The sequence below is a fragment of the Ceratotherium simum genome, chromosome 3 (assembly GCF_057802395.1).
Source record: "Ceratotherium simum simum isolate JZ-2026a chromosome 3, ASM5780239v1, whole genome shotgun sequence".
Lineage (NCBI taxonomy): Eukaryota > Metazoa > Chordata > Mammalia > Perissodactyla > Rhinocerotidae > Ceratotherium > Ceratotherium simum.
In genome coordinates, this window is record NC_141902.1 from 27,462,393 (window position 1) to 27,484,936 (window position 22,544).

Here is a 22,544-nt window from a genome sequence, read left to right on the forward strand (position 1 = left end):
TATTCAAAAAAACAAGACCAAAAAATACTAATAAAAATCACTGCTTGGGGCCAGCCCAGTGGCATAGTGGTTAAGTTCACACACTCTGCTTCAAAGGCCCGGGGTTCACGGGTTCAGATCCCGGGTGCGGACCTACACACTGCTCATCAAGCCATGCTGTGGCATCACCCTACATACAAAAAATAGAGGGAGATTTGCACAGATATTAGCTCAGGGACAATCTTCTTCAAGCTAAAAGAGGAAGATTGGCAACAGACGTTAGCTCAGGGCCAATCTTTCTTACCAAAAAAACAAAAATCACTGCTCAGGGAGCATGACAAAATATTGTGGATGATAGTTGGATTAGATAACTTCTCATGTCCCTCTAGCTCTCAGAATCTATGTTTCTCCTAGTCTTTGTAGATCTATCTTAGCACCTTAGTAATTCAAAGAAATATGAGTTTCATAAAATACGAATGTGCCAATAAGAAAACATCTTTTGACCGGTAACAACCACATTAGCTTTGCTTTCCTTTTTTTCAAAGTTTGTTTTTGGAAGAGAAAAGAAATCACAGATATGAAATTACCAACGAGCCCTATTAAGCCCCACAAACTTTGTTCCACCTGATGTTACAGAATTGAAAAAAGCTAGAAACTAAGTGGGTTTTCCAGGAAACCAACTGTGGATATTGGGCTTATCTTATCACAGGGGTGTTATTACAATACTCCCCAAGCTAAAGTTCTCACACGCTGTGGTTGACTCTGGGGACAAGGAAAGAAGTAACAGAACACAAGAGAGACCAATCTTAGCAGTTACCTTCAGTGGGAACTATTCCCCCAGTTCATGAGGAAACTGGAAGAGGATGTCTACAAATAAGCAGGCAAATAATCAATCAAGTTTCAGTAGTTTTGTCTTTCATTTTGATCCAGACAGAACTGACTAATTGGGTCTTCTGCCATGAGCTCTTCACAATAACTACTCCTGACCCCATGGGATCCAGAACCAATGAAATCTCTCTAGGAACAGATTTATATCTCTTCTCTTAGATTGCAAAAGGATTTTCTGTGGGTGCTGATATCTCCAGGAGAAGGTGATTCTCTCTCCCCCAAGTAGCGCCCACCATTGTCTTATGCCATTATCCAGAGTTAAGTGTCACCTATAGGACTTGATTCCTGATGCAGAGAAGTGCTGAAAAGAAAGGAAGATATTCCCAAATATAGATGACCACAGAGTAAGGTTCAGATATAGTTAAATGTTGGATCCAAACACTGTGCAAGGATTTTCTCCACTTTCAGTCACTTCACCTCTAAATATCCTTCTTTATTTAATTATTACATATATTTCTCTTCTGCTCTCACAGAAATTTTTTTTACTGTTCAGCTAAGTCTAACTATACAGCTACCATTTAGCCTTTTTATATTGGGATGACACTCTCTCCCCAAGCCTTTCATTGGCTACAACTTTCTCCAAAGCTACCCTTCTTCAGAGATTCATTCATCGCCTGGCTTCAATGCCAACCAGCAAGGTAAGAGCATCTTGGAGTTCTTTGGTGGTTCCATCTTCGTTCCTTGCTGTTTGGTCCTTGCCAGGTCCTTTCTCCTACATGTAAGTTAAGTTCTCCGCTCAAAATTTGAAGGATGGTTGCGAGTAAAACTGTAATCTGACTTCTGTGTTAGTGAATATTTTAAACACATAGTTCAAACTAATTCCTAATAAGGGTTTTATATTTTAATGGAAACTTTTAGTCTCATTTCTCAGACTTAGTAACTCAAATTTTTCTCGTAATGTTGTATATGTTTATATATTCATTCCAATGTTACTCCTCTTTAGTTTATTTTCCGTTTTACATCTTATTGTAAAATTCAGAAAATGGCAATATATTGTGTAAGTTTTCCGAATATTTGAGATGCTTTTTATAAATTAAAAGAAAGTGAGTTTTGGAGCCGGCCCGGTGGCGCAAGCAGTTAAGTGCGCGCGCTCCGCTGCGGCGCCCCGGGGTTCGCTGGTTCGGATCCCGGGCGCGCACCGACACACTGCTTGGCAAGCCATGCTGTGGCGGCGTCCCATATAAAGTGGAGGAAGATGGGCACAGATGTTAGCCCAGGGCCGTCTTCCTCAGCAAAAAAAGAGGAGGATTGGCGGATGTTAGCACAGGGCTGATCTCCTCACAAAAAAAAAAAAAAAAAAAGAAAGTGAGCTTTGAGTTGATTTTCAAAAAATAATGAATTATTTTTCATTTTTCTTCGTGGCCATTTAAGAGATGAGTAACTAGAGTTGGATATGTAATTTGGAAACAGAATTAAGCAAACTAATCTGTTGAAACGAGGTCAAGCCTGTGTCCTTTGCCTCATTAGAAAAGACGCCTAATCCCCTGGACAAATCAGTCACTAACGATTTTTTAATGATCAACATTATAGATTTAGAGTCAATTCGTGGTCCACTAATGATTCCCATATCTTTCTCAAACATGCTTGTACTGGATGACCTTTTATATTTGATATCAGATCACAATTCAAAAACACACTGCATCAATACCTTCACAGTTTAAGTCTCTGTAAAATGAATATACTACTAAACTCTCAGGCAATGGTCTACTTTTTAAAGAAATGCTCAGGGTGCTCGAATGCCAGACAATGAAAGCGGACGGGCCACTTCACAGATTCATGGTAACAAAATTTGACCTTGTTTGATTTTAGAACTTGCACTTAATTCTAGTATATCTAGGTTTAGAAATAGAGCAGCAACACCAGTTTAGACTCTTTGACAGAATGAACCATCACACTCTTAAAAGTATTATTCAGATCACAGGCAAAGCTATAGCCTCAGGACACTGAGGATTAATGTTGCCAATGAATTTTTTAAACTCCTTATTTAGCAACCAGAAATAACATGATTTACTAAACTATTTTGGTTCATTTGTGGGAAGAAATGTTTAGTAAAATGTAGAAAGAGTACTGGACTGGAAGCCATAAATCCTAGTTGGAGTCTTTAGTCTAGCATTATACAGCTACGGGACTCCTCTGTCATTTAACTCCCCTAAGGATCACGAGACCACTACACAGGTGTAAAATACCATCATTATGCTGTGAGTTCATATCACCCTAGTCCACTGAGGTTTCATCAGCGTCACATTTCTTTCTTTTTGTCGTGTTTCTCTCTCTCTCTCTCTCCAGATTTATTATTGAAAGGATTTAAGGCATCTCAGAGCCACATCTGGGATATTAATAAATCAGAGTAAGTAGAAGGGTGTTCACCCAGTGAATACCAAACTTCATGCTTGTTGATCTATGATAATGGCGTTGGCACCAGGAAGATGGTCATGACATACCAGAGGTAAAAGGAAGTTTTCCTATTAATCTTCGTAACTACATGAGGAAAAAAACATGTTAAAGAAATGAAGATAGGAAAACAATTGCAACTGGAATGAGATAACACGTAAAAAGACAGTATTACAAATAGGGCTACATTCCATCCCCTCACCCCTCCCATTAAGATGGCTCTAAAATCTAAGGGCAAGATTAGGAAATATTATTCTGTCTGGTTGAACAAGACGAGAATCAGAACACTATATATGAACTGGAATATCTACAGGAAATTTCCCAAAAGAAACAAAAGTTCCTAGAGAATAATTCAGAGAACAGAGAACGTTCTCTAATGCAAACAAGAAAACAGCATGGAAAACAAATGAGGAAAAATGATTGAGGAACTCTAAAAATTTAGGAAAATGTGTTGGAAAGAAGAGGGACATTGGAAATCATAAAAGAAATCTAAAAGAGATATCAACTCAAAAAGAAAATAATTAGAATAAAATTGTGTCAATGTATCCCCATTACTGCCCAGAAGAAAAAGATATTATACCTGAAGGAAAGATTGAAGTATTCCCTTGGATAAAGGTACTGTCTAATTCACCAGGTATAATTCATTGAGACCTATTGCAGCCTAAATTAAGTGTGCCCCATCAAATTCCCTTTGCTCCGATTCAAAACTTAGAAATATACATTTGATTCCTAAATTGATTTCCAGTGACCTTGATATTAGTAACTGGTTGCCCTGGGTAGTAAACACACCATTTCAGTCATGGGAGTGAGATCTCCCACTATAAATTAACAAATTGGTGGTTTGGTTTACAAGTCATTCTCTCAGGTATTTGAGTAGCGTGAATTGATTTCCCAATTCCTGATTCCTCTAGGGAAGCCTGACCAAATCAGGCTTCTAAATCTGCAGAGTTTAATATCAGATCTTTGTAACCCCAGAAAACTATAGTATCCCATGACAACCAGACCGGAGCAGCCACCTGAGCTCATTCAGGCCAGGACTGCTGTTGGGCACAGTCATGCATTTCTTAAGGAACTTGTATGGGAACTTAAACCCTCTTCACTTTTGGAAGTTGGGAAGTGGGGGGAAGAGGCCAGTGTCTGTAGCCCTGGCATCTAGAAGAGCACTGTGGTCAACTTTTTGAAGTTCAACCATCACTGCTTTCCTGCAACTAAAATATTTAAAACTGAAAAATCACAACCGCTATTCCATTCACTTGAAACAGGACAGCATGACATGGAGGGGAAGGATTTACTGCTTCTTTTTTTTTTAATTCTATATGAGATGGTTAAATAAGGAGGGCTAAGCTTTGATAGAGCATGGATACAGCAGGTTTAAATTAGCTGTTTAATGTAAAGATTATTGAGTATAACTACCCATTATTGGTCACTGTTTGCCAGAATTGGGTCCAGAGTTTCCTTCTCCATCCTCATAGCCTTAATAAGGAAATGAAAACCCAGAGGAGCTGTGAAACTTGCTTGGAATCAAGAAGCAAGCTCATGACCCAGATTCATTATAATATTCACATTTAGGGTTTTCAGCCAGCAGCAGGACCATCTGTCCATGATGTCTTATTCAGGGGTTGCCAGTTCCCAGCTCTTTGCATTCACTTGAACCAGAACACAGGAGTGAAGGTGGAGGGAATCATTAATCAGAGAGCTCCTGACATTTCATGTTAATCTCACTCTCTTCTTTCTGAGTGAATGAGAATCATTCCAGAGCAAAATCAATCAACCCATTGCAATTTCTTTGACATCCCACCTCAAGCCATGAGTGTAGATATTAGAGAATCATACAACTAGGAGGAATTTTAAAAGCTCATTAATCCAACCCATTTCCTCCAGTAGGGAAGTACCAACCAAGGGGTTGAACTAAGAACTTAAAATAACTCTTCCACGCTGAGAGCCATTTGCTCTGCTCTAGCCATCCTCTCATCCTCTCCAATCATCCTTGCTTTTTCTTTAAGCTCTGATGTCTCACTATGGCCATCTCTTTTTGCTTCCTCCTCTCGCCTCTTCCTTTACCATGTCCCAAGGCTAAATTATTATATACAAAGAAACTGAAATACATAACACCAGACAGCAACCACAACTTTACTTATATGCTTACAGCCTATTGGGCATTCTCTTCCTTTAATTGTAAAGAACTTGGAGAGTAGAATTGTACAGCATCAAACACTGTCACACAACACTAGCCATTTAATCAAAATTCTATTCCATTCTCTCTACTACAAAGGGGGAAAAGGAATTTTCTCATTTCATTTCTCCATACTCCCCACTCTATGGAAGTTTATGTCCTAGAAGAGATAAGAATGAGCCAGTAGCCTCTGGAAGTTTCTGAACTTGCAGAGCATTTAACAAAACAAATATCCTTTCCCACATATGTTGTTTCCAGTAAACCCTTCATCTTTGGCAAAAATGCTCTAGATGCAAACTCCTAGAAGCAAACATTTTCTGTAAAGATCCAGAGAGTAAATATTTTAGGCTTTGCAGGACAAATTCAACTACTCAACTCTGCCATTGTAGCACCAAAGCAGCTACAGACAATACGTAAGTAAATGACCATGGCTGTGTTCCAATAAAACTTTATTTATAAAACAGGCCATAGAACATGCTTTCTCCCTATATGGCATCTCTCCACATAAGAGAGAAACTTCTCTGCCACTGTCTCTGGTTTTTACAATCTCTTTCTCTAGTTCCTCCTCACTTCCGTCTCTCCTCCATGTTAACTCTTGTTTTGTCCATTCTGTAGGTAAGATCTCTCCAGAGGATGGAGAAAGTCAATAGCACATTGTTGACTGAGTTCATCCTGACAGGAATTCTCTACCCACTCAGGCTAAGGACGCTTCTTTTGTGTTCTTTTTGTTAATCTACGTCCTGACTCAGCTGGGGAACCTGCTTATTGCAATCACTGTCTGGGTAGACCCTCAGCTCCATGCCCGTCCCATGTACATCTATCTTGGTGTTCTCTCCATCATTGACATGGGCATCTCCACCATCATTGTCCCTCGCCTCATAATGAACTTCACTTTAGGCATCAAACCCATCTCATTTGGTGGCTGTGTTGCTCAACTCTATTTCTATCACTTTTTGGGCAGCACTCAGTGTTTCCTCTACACACTGATGGCCTACGATAGGTACCTGGCAATATGCCAGCCCCTGCGCTACCCTGTTCTCATGAATGCTAAGCTGAGTACTTTGCTTGTGGCTGGAGCTTTGGCAGCAGGATCCATCCATGGAGCTCTCCAGGCCATCCTAACCTTCCGTCTGCCCTACTGTGGGCCCAACCAGGTAGATTACTTCTTCTGTGACATCCCTGCAGTTTTGAGGCTGGCCTGTGCTGATACAACAGTCAACGAGCTGGTGACTTTTGTGGACATTGGGGTGGTGGTTGCCAGTTGCTTCTCCCTGATCCTGCTCTCCTATATACAGATCATTCAGGCCATCCTGAGAATCCGTACAGCTGATGGGCGGCGCCGGGCCTTTTCAACCTGTGGAGCCCATGTAACCGTGGTAACCGTGTACTATGTGCCCTGTGCCTTCATCTACTTGAGGCCTGAAACCAACAGCCCCCTAGATGGGGCAGCTGCCCTATTCCCCACAGCCATCACTCCTTTTCTTAACCCCCTCATCTACACTCTGCGGAACCAAGAAGTGAAGCTGGCTCTGAAGAGAATGATAAGAGGCCCTGGGACTAAGAGTGAGGTTTGAAAGTGTCTGTTCCCCGCTGGGGAAACCTTCACATTTACTATTTATTCTAATGTTTAGATTTCAGTGAGTTTTTTTCTTCTTGCTTTTTCTGTTACATGTAGCCACATAATATCAATACAACAAGATCACAGTTTGAAGTAAAATACTACTCTACAGCAGTTCCTTAGAGTCACCTTCAGATAAACAACTCTGAGCTGCTTCAAGAGTAGAGACTAAAACCGCTCAGAAGATAGCAAGAGCTGGCACGCTTAGACATTCAGAGGTTTGGTATACCAAAAGCATCCAATGGGCTTTTCAGCCTTTAGGCTAACAGTGGGCAAGCCCTAATAAGATGGACTATAGTTCTTTTGATAGGAGAATGTTCTTCAGTTCTGTTTTAATTGGATATATATCTTAGGAGCTAATGCTAGAAGAGAAACTGTAGATGCCCTGCCTTGTGCATCATACAGGCCTGGCTTTGGGGACTTCCTGAGGCCACTATACGATGTGAAGAGGAACTAAAGTGCTTACTCTACCTTGCCTGCTGAAGAAATGAATCTTCTCTTAGATTGGTGTTTTCACAAACCAAACCAAATTAAACAACCCAAGAAAGAGAATGCAATAAAGTCTCTTCAAATGTCTCAATAATAAATTCCTCCACACCAAAAAGTAAAGGTCAGTATGAATTTTCCCATAAAAAGAAAAAAGGGCAATTATTCAAGACACGAGGATAATTTATCCGAATAGTATTTCATATCAATTTAGATTTGTGAGCTTGACAAGATTTCATTGAATTGGCCAATGCCTAATCAATATGGGCAAATTTTCTGCAACATCTCTGGTTTCAATCCTTTAGCACCTTTATTCTTATCCTGTTATGCTTCTACCTCATTCTCCAGCCTTTTATATTGGTTGGTTGCTTTACCCACGTGATGAAATCATGTTATCTATAAAGCAAAGTCTCTTGCTCATAGCAGGGAGTCCACAGTTTGGCCATGTGAATATTCATCTCCAAAAGACTCACAAGTTCACCTAATTGATACAGGAGTCAGAAAACCAACCATTATCCCTTAGATGAAGCAGACCCACACAATTCCTCAATATTTTGTTAAGAAAACAAACAACACACTAGATATAAACTTCCTCAAACTGTAATATTACTTATGAAATATATTAATCTTTCAAAATATTTAATAAATAAAATGGTTGAATAGTGAATTACAAAAATAAGCTTAAATCTATAGCTTGCAAACAAAAAAATTTCCAAAGGCTATTATATATCTTGTTTCTGTTTTCCCAGGTGGTTAGCACAATTGCTATCATAGCTGTTGTCTTAAGCATTAACAAAATAACATTAAAATAATCTGTAAAAACATAATAAAAATACAGATCAAAATTGAGTAATTCTGAAGCAAACATTTGTTTAAAAAGGATATTGGGCAATATTACGAATTTGTTAAATTAATACCTGTTAAGTGGAGCACAGGGTGCCAGATGGTAAACCACAGTTCAACAACAAACCACAAGAGGAATTGAAATAGAGAAGCTCGTTACAGGTTCTGGAAGAAGGGGCTGCATGGGGAGGTCAAGGCAGAATGCAGATGGAGAGAGGCAGGACCTGGGGCACATGTCTTTATTCAAGTCCATGGGTGGAGTGTTATTGGGTTCTGAGGCAATTCAAACCAAAAGAATACAATTTTGGTAAGCCATATGGGGGTCTTATCTAAGGGGCTCATAAAGGAAAGGCACTAGGAGGCAGAGAAGACTATTGATCACAAGAGCTGTTGGGGAAGTCGTATCAAGAGTTTATATTTGCTTTTGACTCTGAGGGCTGCTCTTTGAGCATGTGGTTGCTCAAAGGGGCTAGTGTCTGTGTAAGGTCACTGCACGCTGCTTGGCCATTGTACATTGGAATGTACAATGGTGCAGTCACTGTGGAAAACAGTATGGCAGTTCCTTAAAAAATTAAAAATAAAATTACCAAATGATCTAGCAATCCCATTTCTGGGTACACACTCAAAAGAATTGAAAGCAGGGTCACAAGAGATATTTGTACATACATGTTCATAGCAGCATTATTCACAATAGCCAACAGGTGGAAGCAACCCAAGTGTCCACTGATGAATGAATGGATAAACAAAATGTGGTATATACATACAGTGGAATATTATTCAGCCTTAAAATGGAAGAAAACTCTGACACATGTTACAACATGGATGAATCTTTAAGACATCGTACTAAGTGAAATAAGCCAGTTACAAAAAGAGAAATACTATGCGATTCCACTTACATGAGTTTCCTACAATAGTCAAATTTATAGAGACAGAAAGTAGAATGGTGGTTGCCAGGGGCTGGGGGGATGGGAAAGTTATTGTTTAATAGGTATAGAGTTTCAGTTTTGCAAGATGAAAGGAGTGCCAGAGATTGGTTGCACAAAAAATGTGAATATTCTTAACATTATTAAACTGTACACTTAAAAATGGTTACGCTGGTAAATTTAATGTTATACGTATTTTACCATAATTAAAAATAAATTTAAAAATCCAGTAAGGCAAAGGGCAAGGGGAAGAGGAAAGAGGAATATAGATGAAAAAGATAGGCCATATGTTCGTTGAAGCTGGCTGAACATCGGGTTTCATTCTACTATTCTCATTATTCAGATATGTTTGGAAATCTGCATAATAAAAGATTTTTTTTAAACCATAGCCATGAAAATCTCAGAAAAAGTTTTCCAAAGAGAAGGAAAGGCTAGTACAAGGCTCTAGAATGGGAAAGAGTTTCTCATGTTTGAAAGGAATGTAGATGTTGTTGAAGTGTAGGGCATGGTGGGGGAGGGTACATGATTACACCATAAGTGCAGGCAAAGGTCAGATCAAGTAAAACCTTGGAAACTGTAAGAAGTTTGGATTTAATTTAATATGATGGGCAATGTTATTTTTCTATTGCTGCATCACAAGTTATCACAAACTTAGCAGCTTAAAACAAAGCCCATTTATTAGCTCACAGTTTTGTAGGTCAACAATCCAAGCACAGCATGACTTGGTTCTCTTCTCAAGATCTCACACAGCTAAAATCAAGGTGTCCTTGAGCTGTGTCCTCATCTGGAGGTCAGGGTTCTCTTCCAAGCTCATATGGTTATGGCAGAATTCAGTTCCTTGCAATTACAGGACTTAGGTCCCTGTTCCCTTGCTGGCTGTCAGCTAGAGGGCACCCTCAGCTATGAGAGGCTGCCAAATTCCTTGCCACATGGCTCCCTCCATCTTCAAAGCCAGCAACAGAGAATCTCCCTCACCTGGAATTCCTCTCATGCTTCAAATCTCTCTCTCCACAAAGAATCCTGTCCTTTTTAAAGGCTCACCTGATTAAGTTAGGCCCAGAGAGGATAATCTTCCTATTTTAAGATCAACTCATTTGGGATCTTAATTACATCTGCAACATCACTTCACATTAGCACCTAGAAAGAATTGTGATTGTGTTTGATTGAATAACTGGGAGAAAGTATGTACACTAGAGGGCAAAAATCTTGGAAGCCATCTTAGGCAGATGCTTAAAACCTTCTCAACTTTCTCAATTTTCATAAATACAATTTTCTCAATTTTCATAAAATGGATGATTTTCTAAAAATCAGCTGCAAGAGGTGCAGTTACCAGCCTCCAGCTGCAAAATCTTTGGACACTGCAGCATCAGAACCAGGCTGTCCCCAGACAATGACTGAACCCAGTGGAAACCCTAGGGTCAGGCTATGCCTGCCCAACATCACTTTGGGCAGTCTCTGCCCCAGACTCCCTTTGAGCCGTCTGAGGTTTTCTCAGAACTGTACTGCAGTCTGAGGCTCTTCCTACACAGGCTTCCTTCCTTATCTCTCTGGACCTGTTGTTCTGACTCTACCTTAGAGTCTGCTTCCTGGAGAACCTAAATTAAAATACTTAGCCATATAGAAACATGCAATTAAACAACACCACATGGAAACCTCAATGTCATCTTCCCTTTTCTGAGGGGTGAAGGTTTATTTTCTCACTGGGAGGTGTACGCTAACCTATTTCTTTCTTGAAAGGAGATCCCAGTGGCACCTCCATGACTGCCACAGCAGGGATGTGCGTCTGCAAATTGAGGATGCCCTGCTGACCCATTTACCTACCACCCCTTGTCCACATAAGACTATGGTTGTAAGTGTAACTCTTCTATCTTTGTCTTTCTGGTAGAGATTTGCATCTGTTTTGTTCACCACTGAATCTCCAGCTCAGTGAGTGTTTGTTGAATTAGTGAATAAATATAGGTAGATCTCTTGCCCTCCACTTCATAAAAGGAGACTATTAGAACCTCTGCCCTTCCCTCCACCTCTTCTTTTCCTTCACCTCCCAACTTCTGTCAACTGTACTGTCAGTTGATAATATTTATTTTCTATTCCATAACCATCAGTAGACCTTCACTACTCTATTTATGGTGATTCCAAACACAGAAAACTATTGAGAGTGACGTCAATATCATGGCAGAGTGAGTTGTTCCCAAACATAGAAAACCATTAAAAAGCATTTAACGGGGCCGGCCCGGTGGCACAAGCCGTTAAGTGCTCGCGCTCTGCTTCGGCGGCCCAGGGTTCGCAGGTTCTGATCCCGGGCGTGCACCGTCGCACCGCTTGTCAAGCCATGCTGTGGCAGCGTCCCAAAGTGGAGGGAGACGGGCACAGATTTTAGCTCAGGGCCAATCTTCCTCAGCAAAAAAGAGGAGGATTGGCATCGGATGTTAGCTCAGGGCTAGTCCTCCTCACAAAAAGAAAAAAAAAGGTGTTTACCTAAAGAGGATTACATTAAGACTGTAAATATTTTTCACATAGCCAGTTAGGAATGTTGTGACTACACATTCTAGTTGGTTACCTTTCTTGCTCTTTATGCCTTTCTCCTCGAGTTTTTACAAACTCTTAACCATTATATCTCCTCTAAGGATTATCTTTTTTCCTAGAGAACTCCCTTTGAGTCCTCCCGCCTCCATTTCAGTCTGTACTGATTGCTTTCATGGCCTGCCACAACTATGTCTGGGGTCTTTCTCCTAGACTGGGTCCTCTGTTACCTGAATTCTATGTTTTAATCTTTTTTGTTTTCCATGCTCATTTTTATAAAACAGATGATTTTAAAATAACTTCCTAAGAAACAGTGTACAGTGTATAAATTGTAAAACTTCTGAATCCTGACTTCTAAAAATGTCTTTATTCTGCCTTTACACTTAATTAACTATTTGGATGAGTATGGAATTCTAAGCTGAAAATCACTGATGTCTTTGAACACCTTGTTTTAGTTGTCTTCTAGCATCCAGTGTTGCTAACTAGAACTCTGACGCTAGTCTAATTCTCATTACTTTGAGGGCAATCTCTCTGGAGGCTTTTATAGTGAATTAATTTTTTTTTAATTTTTTGTTTATTGCAGTAACATTGGTTGATAACATTGTAAAAATTTCAGGTGTACATCATTATACTTCTATTTCTGCATAGATTACATCATGTCTGGAGGCTTTTATAATCTTTTTATCTTCAGTATTCTGAAATTTGACAATGTGTCTAAACCTTATTTAATTCCTTCTGCTCTGACTTTAGTAAACACTTTGAATTTGGAATTTTGTGTCTCCCTTCAGCTCTGAGAAATTTTATCTGATTATATCCTTGATAATTTCCTCCCCTCTATTTCCTTTGTTCTTCCTAGAACACCTATTAAACAAATGTTGGACTCCCAGGATTGATCCTTTATATCTCTTATTGTTTTCTTTCATATTTGTCATCTCTGACTTTTTAGTTTATCTTCCTTGTCCAATAAAATTTTCATTTCAACAATCATATTTTCATTTCCAAGAATTACTTCTCATTCTCTGATTATTCTGTATCATATCATACTGTTCTTGTCTTATGGATGTAATATCTCCTTCACTAATTTGCATGTCATCCTTGCTCAGGGGCTGTGCTAATCTCTGTATCGTTCAAATTTCAGCATATGTGCTGCCAAAGTAAGCATGTATATAATATCTTCTTGAATCTGTCTAAAAGTATTAACTAAAGTCTTAAGTAGCCAATTATTTTTAATTCTCTTCTGTTTATGGAATCTCTATTTCCATAGAGAAATGGTCAGTTTTTCTATTTGATTATTCTTTCTCTGTCATAACTTGCCCTAACCCTCCTCTGTCCCACACACATTAACATATTTACCCTCTAGTTTTTCCCTTTTATTTTACTTTTATCAATATCCATCACATTCGTGCATATTAAATTGCAAAAGTAGTACATGCTCATTGTAACATGCTCAAAAACACATTATTTTTTTAAGTAAATAATCTCCCTCCAATCTCATTCCCTGAGATAACCATGTTAAAGGCTTGTTGTAGCCATTCTTAACTTTCTCTATATTTCTAGAGACATATAGAAACACTAATAAGCATGTATATATATTTTATTTCCTTTTCAAATTTGAGATCAGACTATATACATTATTCTACAATTTTTCCCCCTTTCCACATTACAATATAAAGTGTACATTCCTTCAGGTCAATACATATGGATCTAACTCATTTTTTCTGAATATCTGCTCAATAGTCCTCAGAATGGGTTTCCATAATTTATTGAATCATTCTTCTTTGGTGGATATTTAGATTGTTTTGATTATTTGTCACTATGGACAAAGCTGAAATGAATATCCAAATGTATATATCCTTAGATATTAGTACTTCTTTTAAGGATAGATTTTAAAAGTTTGGATTTTTTTCTATCAAAGGTGATACGTAGCTTTTATTTTCTTATAAACATCTTTATTACATATGTTTTTAAACACTCTTCTAAATGCATTAGAGAGCCATTACATCCACTCCCTGAACTAACAGTCTTGTCAAGTACTCATATAAGCATGGTGAATACGTGTGGGGGTTTTGTGGGGGTTTTTATTGAGATATATTTGACACATAACATTGTGTAAATTTAAGGTGAACAACATGTTGATTTGATACATTTATATATTATAATATGACTGCCCTTGTAGCAATAGCTAGCACCTCAATCATGTCACATAACTATTATTTATTTTAGTGATTGGAATAATTAAAACCTCGTCTCTTAGCAAGTGATGATTATAATACAATATTGTTACATAGTTTTAATATTAGTAGATATTACTGTGTTACTTCCCCAAAAGTTGTAGCAATTCATGCTCCTAATTCATTGTGTTGAATGAATACAATATAGTAATATATTGTATATTACATATTATATATATACCAACAATATATATAATATGTGCATGTGTGTGTATGAATGAATGCTCATTCTCATACTCTCACCTACACTAGATCATATCAACTAATTTTTGCCAGTCTGTTGAGCAGCTCATTTTTGTCTTAATTTCTCTGACTAAAAGAGAGATTGTGTATCTTTTATTAGTTTTGTTTACCTTTCAGAATTCCTCTTCTATCATTTGTCTGTTTATGTCACCTGTCTATTTTTGTATTGAGTTGTTGACTTTTTCCTGTCAATTCATAAGAGATCTTTGTATATTAGAAAAGTCATCTGCTGATGACATGTGTACAAATATTTTCTTGCAACTGTACCATTTGTTTGTGTTTATTCTATCTTTTTTTCATTCCAAAATTTTTATTTTTGTGCGGTAATCTTTTCTTTTATGGATCCTGGCCTCCTCTCTTCCTTAAGAAGCTCACTCTCTACCCAAAGATTTTCTAGTGTCCTAAATTTTCTTCTAACATTTTTGTAGTTTTGTTTTGTTTCTATCTTTATTCCATCTGAAATGTATTTTCGCATATAGTGTGCAATAAGAATTTAGATTTACCATTCCTCTTATAGAAAAGTAATTGACACTTAAAAGACAAAAGAAAGTGAGCCAAACCAACAGTAGACTCTGCCCTTCTCAGAAATTTAAAAATGAACTCATGGGTCCTAAACTGTTCCTTACCAATTTCCTTTAGGGAACTCTAGTAACCAAAAGACCATACAGTGTAGAGATGGTAGAATAAAAATTTTAAATATTACACTGACGTAGAAAGGGGTTGATTCTAAATGCTGAAAGCTCTTTGGAAGAGATCAAATCCAGGGTAGACTTCTTCCTTCCTCTCCCACCTTCCTTGCCCTTCCACAATATAGTTGCCACAATGTAGGAAGTGTTTCTGGCATGCTGAGGATGCTCATTAGATGTGTTGGGTACCTTTCCTGATCCCTGTGACCAGAATTTAAATATCTCAAGATCACAGGTGGAACAGAACAAGTTAGGGAATCTGTACTTCGTAAGCTTTATGCTAATTATATCCTCTGGGTTAATTTGCCTGTATTCTCAGTAATCAGTTTGGTCTTTTCAACGTTTCTTTGCATCTTCTGCTAAGCTATGAAGACAGGTGTTCAGGTGGCATGGCCAGCATGGCTGTGGCAGCAGGACAGATGTCCCAAGAGAAGGGATCGTGCTGTTTGGGGTGGGTCCGCCCCAGGCCTGCGACGCTCCCATCTCCTGACAGTGAGACTCCCACCCACTGCTGGTGCTTCACATTTCTGGGATTTGTTTTTGTAAAGGAGGGTTTCCCCTCCAAACCCTCTCTGTCACTTGCCCCCCTCAGATGACAGGAAGCTGGAAACCAAAACACTCAGAACCATTTATGGTCAGCGCCTTTGAGAGTTTTATTAAAGCAGCAGGTGGGCAAGTGGGCTCAGCAGACCCCTGGAGCATAACTGCCCACACCAGGGTCACAACTCTCGCTCGGACCTTCTCTTCCACACTAGTGAGTGAGGGTCTGAGGAGAACAGGGGCCAAACCCCAGGAAAGTATTTAGCATCAGCTCTCTCTCTCTTTGCAGGCAGGACAAGACAATTAGATAGGACAAGCATTAAAGGTCCCAAAGGGGGCTGGTGACAAGCCCGTCTCCCTCTGCCTCCACCATCCCTCTAACAGACATCCACAGAACAGAGGGCAAGACAGCAAGGGTCAGGGGCTAGGAGCTAGGGAACAATGAGGCTGTCCAGGCTTTGTGGGAGAATCCAAACCAGCTGGGATTGAGCAGGACTTCACAGTGGAAATGGGGTGGGGATGGAGGAGAACCAAGGACACCGTTGATGAGAGGCTACAGAAACTATTTATCCAAGGGAATTGGATGTTTCCCCACAGACCACCCTCACATCCCTCCAGAAGGTTATGCCATGGTAGTAACAGTGTGAGGGCAAGACCTCTGTGCAGAGATTACATTGAGTGACTTTGAAGGTGATGAGGTGACAGCTGTAAAGGCCCGGCTTCCTCTCACACCTCACAGTTGGACCTTCACAGAGGCCGCCTGTGTTGGGAAACACATTGGACAAAGGTTTTGCTCTTCCTACAACTCTTTTCGGTGGCCAGCCCTCAAATCTTCATTATCATGTCACAGTAATATTTGTACTTGCCTGAGACCTTTGCTTTGGGCCTGTCAACATGAGGACAGAGGAAGTCGTGGGCCTCAGAGAAGCCAGGCTGGTCCATTAGGAGGAGCAAGAGGAGAGTCCATGTCAGAAGCATGTTTTCTGTTAGAAAAAGGAGAAAGGTGGCAAGACGAGAAACTTGTCTCCTAGCCCAGAACACCAGATCTTCATGTGCTCAAAGCTCCCCCTCCACCACAGGATTACAAATGGTCTCTACTTGTCTCCAACACCTGCTGCCCAACACTCATCCCAAAAAATCAGTGTAGTCCATCCTCCTTTCAACATCCATCTTCCTTTTCCTCTCTCTAGGTCCTCATTCTTTCATCTCCTCCCATTCCACTGCTGGCACCCAGCACATTCTTAATTATCCTTCCTAAGACTACACTTAATAAAGAAATTGTGATAGAGGGATCTGTCACTCAAAGAAGTGGGCACCTCCCACCCCCTTATGGTCTTATATAAGAGAGCAAAACTGAACCCCAAGTGATCTTTGATCCTCACTCAAGCAATAACACTAACTTATAGAGTGCTTGGCAGTGATGCTTTTAAAATTTTAATATGCACATGAATGTCTGGGGATCTTGTTAAAATGCAGGTTCTGATTCAGTAGATTTGGAATGGGACCTGAGATTTTCATTTCTCAGAAGGTGCCAGATGATTTTGGTGCTGTTGGTCCACAGGCCACATCTTAAATAACAAAGCTTTAGCGTTTACAAAGACTTCACACATATATAAGGTCATCACTCTATCTGTATGGTAAGGCAGGTATTATGGTAACTCGGTTTTAGTAACTGACTTTCAGGGAGGTTAAATGAATTGCTCAAAGTCATATATCACGGAGTTGAACACAAATCTTAGAATCTATGGGGCCAAGGAAAAGTCTCAGGTATGCTCCAATTAAGCTTAATCCACCAGCTTGCTATATTACCTATAAACACAAAGCCCTTACACTGGCAACCTGCTTCATATCTGTACAAGAGAAAAGCTTCACCAACCACCGCTTTCTCTCCTGCTCATTCTGCCTTTCTTGTAAGAACCTCTCTTAGCCCCTTACACACTCCTATCTACCCAATCTTCTCTCTAGAGCCAAAGAAGGGTCACCATGGCTACCTCCACCCCTCCAGTGAAACACATTACATACCCAGTCTTGATCCTGTTCATGCTCCTTTACTTGGCTACAGATGGAGGCTCCTGGAGAGTCAGGTCCTGGAGATTCTGTGGCTGGAGAGGTTTCTGAGCCTCTCTCCTCTTAGGCTGTGTTGTTATAGCACCCAGCTGTAGGGGGTTGGGGCTGGATGGTGTGGGGCTGAGTAGCTTGGGTACTGACCCATCACTTTCTGACGCTGCAAGATGCTGAGACTTTCTGGCCTGATACCTAAAGCAGACTTCATTCTATGCTCCATGTAATGAATCCAAACATCAAGAGAAGAATTTTCCTGGGTATAGAAGACCTCACACAGCCTGAAATATGAAGAGAAGCAAGGGGAAGGAGCCTGGACTCTAGAGCTTCCAAATCAGCTTTGTCTCCACTCTCTAGACCTCTCTTCACCACAAGTTAGATAGTGAAGGAGTCGCTGTTCCCTCTACGAAGAAGCTAGGCAGCTCTGAAGGACAAGATACAACTAGAATGGCAGAAATCCCTCAACCAATTTGACCCAGCACAAGCAACAAACCAGCCTCCGCATATCTGCTCTCCCCCAACCCCTAAGTCCCCTAAGGTGCCTCAAGGCTCTCTGAGTGGAAAATCTAGCAGTCAAAGGTTCTGGGGAAAATAATATTTATAGTTTTCTAGAGAGGAAAGGACAGCAAGAAGGAAGTGTGGAGAGGCTAAGGGACCCTTGAAGAGAAAAGGCAGTACCTGAGGTCTGAGGGAAGAAACAGGAAGCTGGTGATGCTGGCAACTACTCTATCTTTAATACGCTCCTGGCTATTATGACTTACGACCCTGACACCCAAAGACCTCCCATCCCTCCACCCACAGCCAGGGCTTCATTCTCCGAATGTTTACCCTGGAACCACGCTCTAGAACAGTGATCCCAATGCCTTGGTAGCCTTATTTTTGCCTGACCTCTGCAGCCATTGTCACCCTCCTGGAGCAGGCCACTCTGTCTGTTTCTCTGCTTATTGACTCTTTCAGCCTAAGCTCTCAGCCCTTCTGGGCCTCCTTCTTCCATGATCCAGAACTTCTTATGTGATTCAGGCCCCGCCTGATCTGCCACAGGCCAATGGGCCGGAACCATTATTCCCAGACCATGGTATAGAACACTGAAGTAAAGAGATATTTACCTAGCAATGAAAAAGATCTGACTAGATTTCTTGTCAGTGCAGCTATGGAGAGACAGGTAAAAAGACTTTGGAGACTTCTGATTTCCAGTCCAGCATGTAAGAAGCTTGGAAGTCACCACTCCATCCAAACAACAAGTAAAATGCTGAACAAACTGAAAAATCAACACCTCTTCTTAAGTCCATCAGAGAAGTGAGGTTACGGGGCAAACCACTGCCGCCAGAAATGGAGAGAGCAACAGGTGAATACAGAGCATCACAACTTACTGGAGCAGAAACCCACAAGCAGCAACCTCCACAAGAACCAGTGCTGGGGTAGGGAAATCTGAACTGTAATTGGCAGTTTCCTGGAGGCTCAAGTGCAGATGACTCTGAGAGATAAACTCCAGGGGACCCAGTTACTGCAAGGCTCCCAGGTTTTTGTGAGTTTTACCTCCAGGAGCTCTACCTCATTCTCACAGTGAGAATAGGAGAAAAATCCCCTCAGGCTTCCAGCAGGAGGAGGGAAAATGGAATCATTTTGAAATACACCAGTGCATTCTGTTCTTCAAGGCTTGCCCTAAGGGGAAACTATTTAACCAAAGTCTAACATGCTGGGGTATTATCAGAGCCTAACTGACCTGGCGGAAGGGAAATACCCAACTCCAGCCCCCTCTAGCCAACCCATCCCACCTAAGGGAGGGAGGGGGGACTGAGAAGCACATGTGAAGTTCACCATCCAGAGGTACCGGCTCACTGAAAGACTGAGACCTAATCTCACAGGACTACAGCACACTTCCCCTCCCCCCATACCTCACCACCACATTACTAAAGGCATATTTACAGCAGTTCCTTTTACCAAATACATAATGTCCAACTATCAAGAAAAAATTACAAGACATACTAAAAAGCAAAAAAACATGGTATGAAGAGACAAAGCCAGCATCAAAACCAGACTTAGATATTGCAGGGATGTTGGAATTATCAGATCATGAATTTAAACCAACTATAGGGGCCGGCCTGGTGGCACAGCCGTTAAGTGCGTGCGCTCCACTTCATTGGCCCTGGGTTTGCAGTTTCAGATCCCGAGCGCGCACCACTGCACTGCTTGTCAAGCCATGCTGCAGCAGTGTCCCATATAAAGCAGAGGAAGATGGGCACGAACATTAGCACAGGGCCAATCTTCCTTGGCAAAAAGAGGAGGATTGGCATCGGATGTTAGCTAGGGCTGATCTTCCTCACAAAAAAAAAAAGGAAGAAAAACAACGAGTATAATTACCTGCTAAGGGCTCTAAGGGATAAAGTAGACAGCATGCAAGAACAGATGGGCAATGCAAGCAGAGAGATGGAAATCCTAAGAGAGAACCAAAAAGAAAATGCAAGAGATCAAAAGCTCTGTAACAGAAATGAAGAATGCTTTTCATAGACTTATTAGTAGACTGGACACAAGTAAGGAAAAACATGTCTGAGCTTGAGGATAGCTCAATAGAAACCTCCAAAACTGAAAAGCAAACAGAAAAAGATTAGAAAAAAACCAGAACAGAATACCCATGGACTATGGGACAACTACATAAAGTGTAACATATGCTTCATAAAATCTATTTTTTAAAAAGAAAGAAGGAACATGGTACCTTTGAGCTAAAAGAGATGAATTTCTACTATGACCATAATATGTATCCATATTAGAAATCATTATGAAAGGGAAATAAGATGTTTTAAATTATCATGAGTTAAATGACAATGCCCTTCCTGGTGGAGATCACCTGTGAACTAACTGATCACAAGGAGATTTCATGAGAGTTTAACTCTATATTCTGAACTTATACACAGATAAAAAGATGGTAATCCTATAAAATTGTAGGTTGTAAGCACAACTCTATAGCCGAAAATGTTACTGAGCCCTAAGGGACCGGTGACCCACAAGTCGGTCCTTTTGCTCAGAGCCACTCGCGCCAATAGAAAGAGACAGAGTTCAGAATAGCAGAGTGGAAATTTTATTCACTGATCAATGAATGGAGGAGGCAGAGCTCATGCTCTAAAACACCTTCTCCCCAAAGGGAAGATGAGCAGAGTTCTTAGGGGATGTGAAGGAGGAGGGGTCTCTGTGTCATCGCTCCAGGCAAGGGCATTTGGGGCACGCAAAGGTCTTCCCTTCTTGCACATGGCACCTTTTGCACACATTTCCCTTTGCGCACAGCACCCATCACCATGTTGGACCCTTCTGGCTTGGACCAGTTCTGTGGTTTGGCCATCTGGCAACGTCCTGCCTTGGTTCCAATAAGCAAGCACAACTTAAAAACAAAGAATTAGACATGGAAAATGTCTACTCTGGGTGACAAAAATGCTAGAAAAAAGGTATTATTTAGTGAAACTCATCCTGAAGTTGTAGAAGCCAATGAAATTATTAAATTCTTTGTTGTTTGTTTTGCTTCAAAATTTAAACCTGATGGAGGAAACAAGTATATCTTCAATGCATTCACAAATTTCAACATTCAGTGACATAACCTTAATCCAGGCTATCACCCCTCACCTGAAATGTTGGAACAGTCTTCTAATTCTGTGTTTTCCACCCCCGCAATCCATTCACTACATAGCCGTAAAAGTGACAACATTAAAACACAAATCAGATCATGTCAATGTGGAGCTTTCATTCAGTCAATGGCTTTGACATTATACTTAGAATGAAATCCATAGTCCTTAACAAAGATCTGAATGATCTGGCCTCAGGTTACTTCCCCTATCTTTTCTCATAACCCTAATCATCACCTTCATTAACAACACTAGCCTTGCCTAATTCTTTCTCATCTTTCAAATCTCAGATTAAAAACCATATTTTCAGAAAAATTTGTACATGAATGTTCATAGCAGCATTATTCATAATAGCCAAAAAATGGAAACAACTCAAATCTCCATCAGCTGACGAATGGATAAACAAAATGTGGTATAGCCATACAATGAATATCATTTCAAACCTTGATTCCCCTCTACTATCCACACACTTTGGAGGTAATAATGATGTATAAATGTAGGTTCATCAATGTAACAAATGTACTTCTCTGGTGGGGACGTTGATAGTGGGGAAGGCTATTCATGAGTGGGGGCGGGGATATATGGGAATTCTCTTGTACCTCCTGCTCAATTTTGCTGTGAATCTAAAACTACTCTAAAAAATAAAGACTATTAAAAAAAAAGACTTTGGAAAAGAACCAGAGAAGGCCAAAAGATATAAATAAAAGTTGGGGAAACGGAACTTCAGAAAAGAAGGTTAAAAGGAACAATTAGTCAACACGTTAAGTATGTTTTTTATTTCATCCTGTTTATACAAAAAACTAGGGGGAGATGTGCCGACTGCAACTTGAAAGAATTCATGGAAGAAAGCACTCTGCTCTGAAGAGAATGGACCGTTGCTTACGCCTTCTTCTTGCGACGAGCCCCAGGAGCTGTGAGCAGGGGATGACGGTATTGTGCTAAAAGCACTCTGAGAGGAGCCCTCTAGCCTAGTTGCTAGGCTCTCTTGCTGAGAGGGCTGTGACATCCCATCCCGCTAGCATATGTGTGGGAGACACTGGGGTCCTCCTGCACGATAGCTTTGGGAGTCCAAGGAAAGCAATACATTCCTGCTGGAGCCCGGGCTTCTGCTCCCGTGATGGAGAGGAAGAAGGTTGGCACTTCAACTCCTGTTCAGTCCTCCACCAGGAAGAACTGCAGATGGTTTCCTCCTGCATAGGGGCAGGCACACTGCCCCGGTGATGATTAATTTTCTTCCGAATTCAACAGAAGGAAAACATATTCTTCTGGCTCTACTCCTTGTGAAATAATAACTTTAGCACAGTAGTACTCAGGTGCTTCTGGCTCCTTCCAGAATCTGCTTTCAGATTAG

At 40.5% G+C, this 22,544-nt stretch overlaps 1 protein-coding gene and 1 non-coding gene across 2 annotated transcripts; one reads left to right on the plus strand and one right to left on the minus strand.

The window, feature by feature from the left end:
* Positions 1-6,064: 6,064 nt before the first annotated feature.
* Positions 6,065-7,005, plus strand: OR10G3 (olfactory receptor family 10 subfamily G member 3). Its single transcript, XM_004421266.2, is given in 2 exon segments — positions 6,065-6,140; positions 6,143-7,005. Coding segments are annotated over 2 exon segments (939 nt in total).
* Positions 7,006-12,879: 5,874 nt separating this feature from the next.
* LOC147917471 (U6 spliceosomal RNA) lies at positions 12,880-12,983 on the minus strand. The gene has a single exon (XR_015551841.1). It is a non-coding gene; the product is annotated as a U6 spliceosomal RNA (small nuclear RNA).
* Between the last annotated feature and the right edge of the window lie 9,561 nt (positions 12,984-22,544).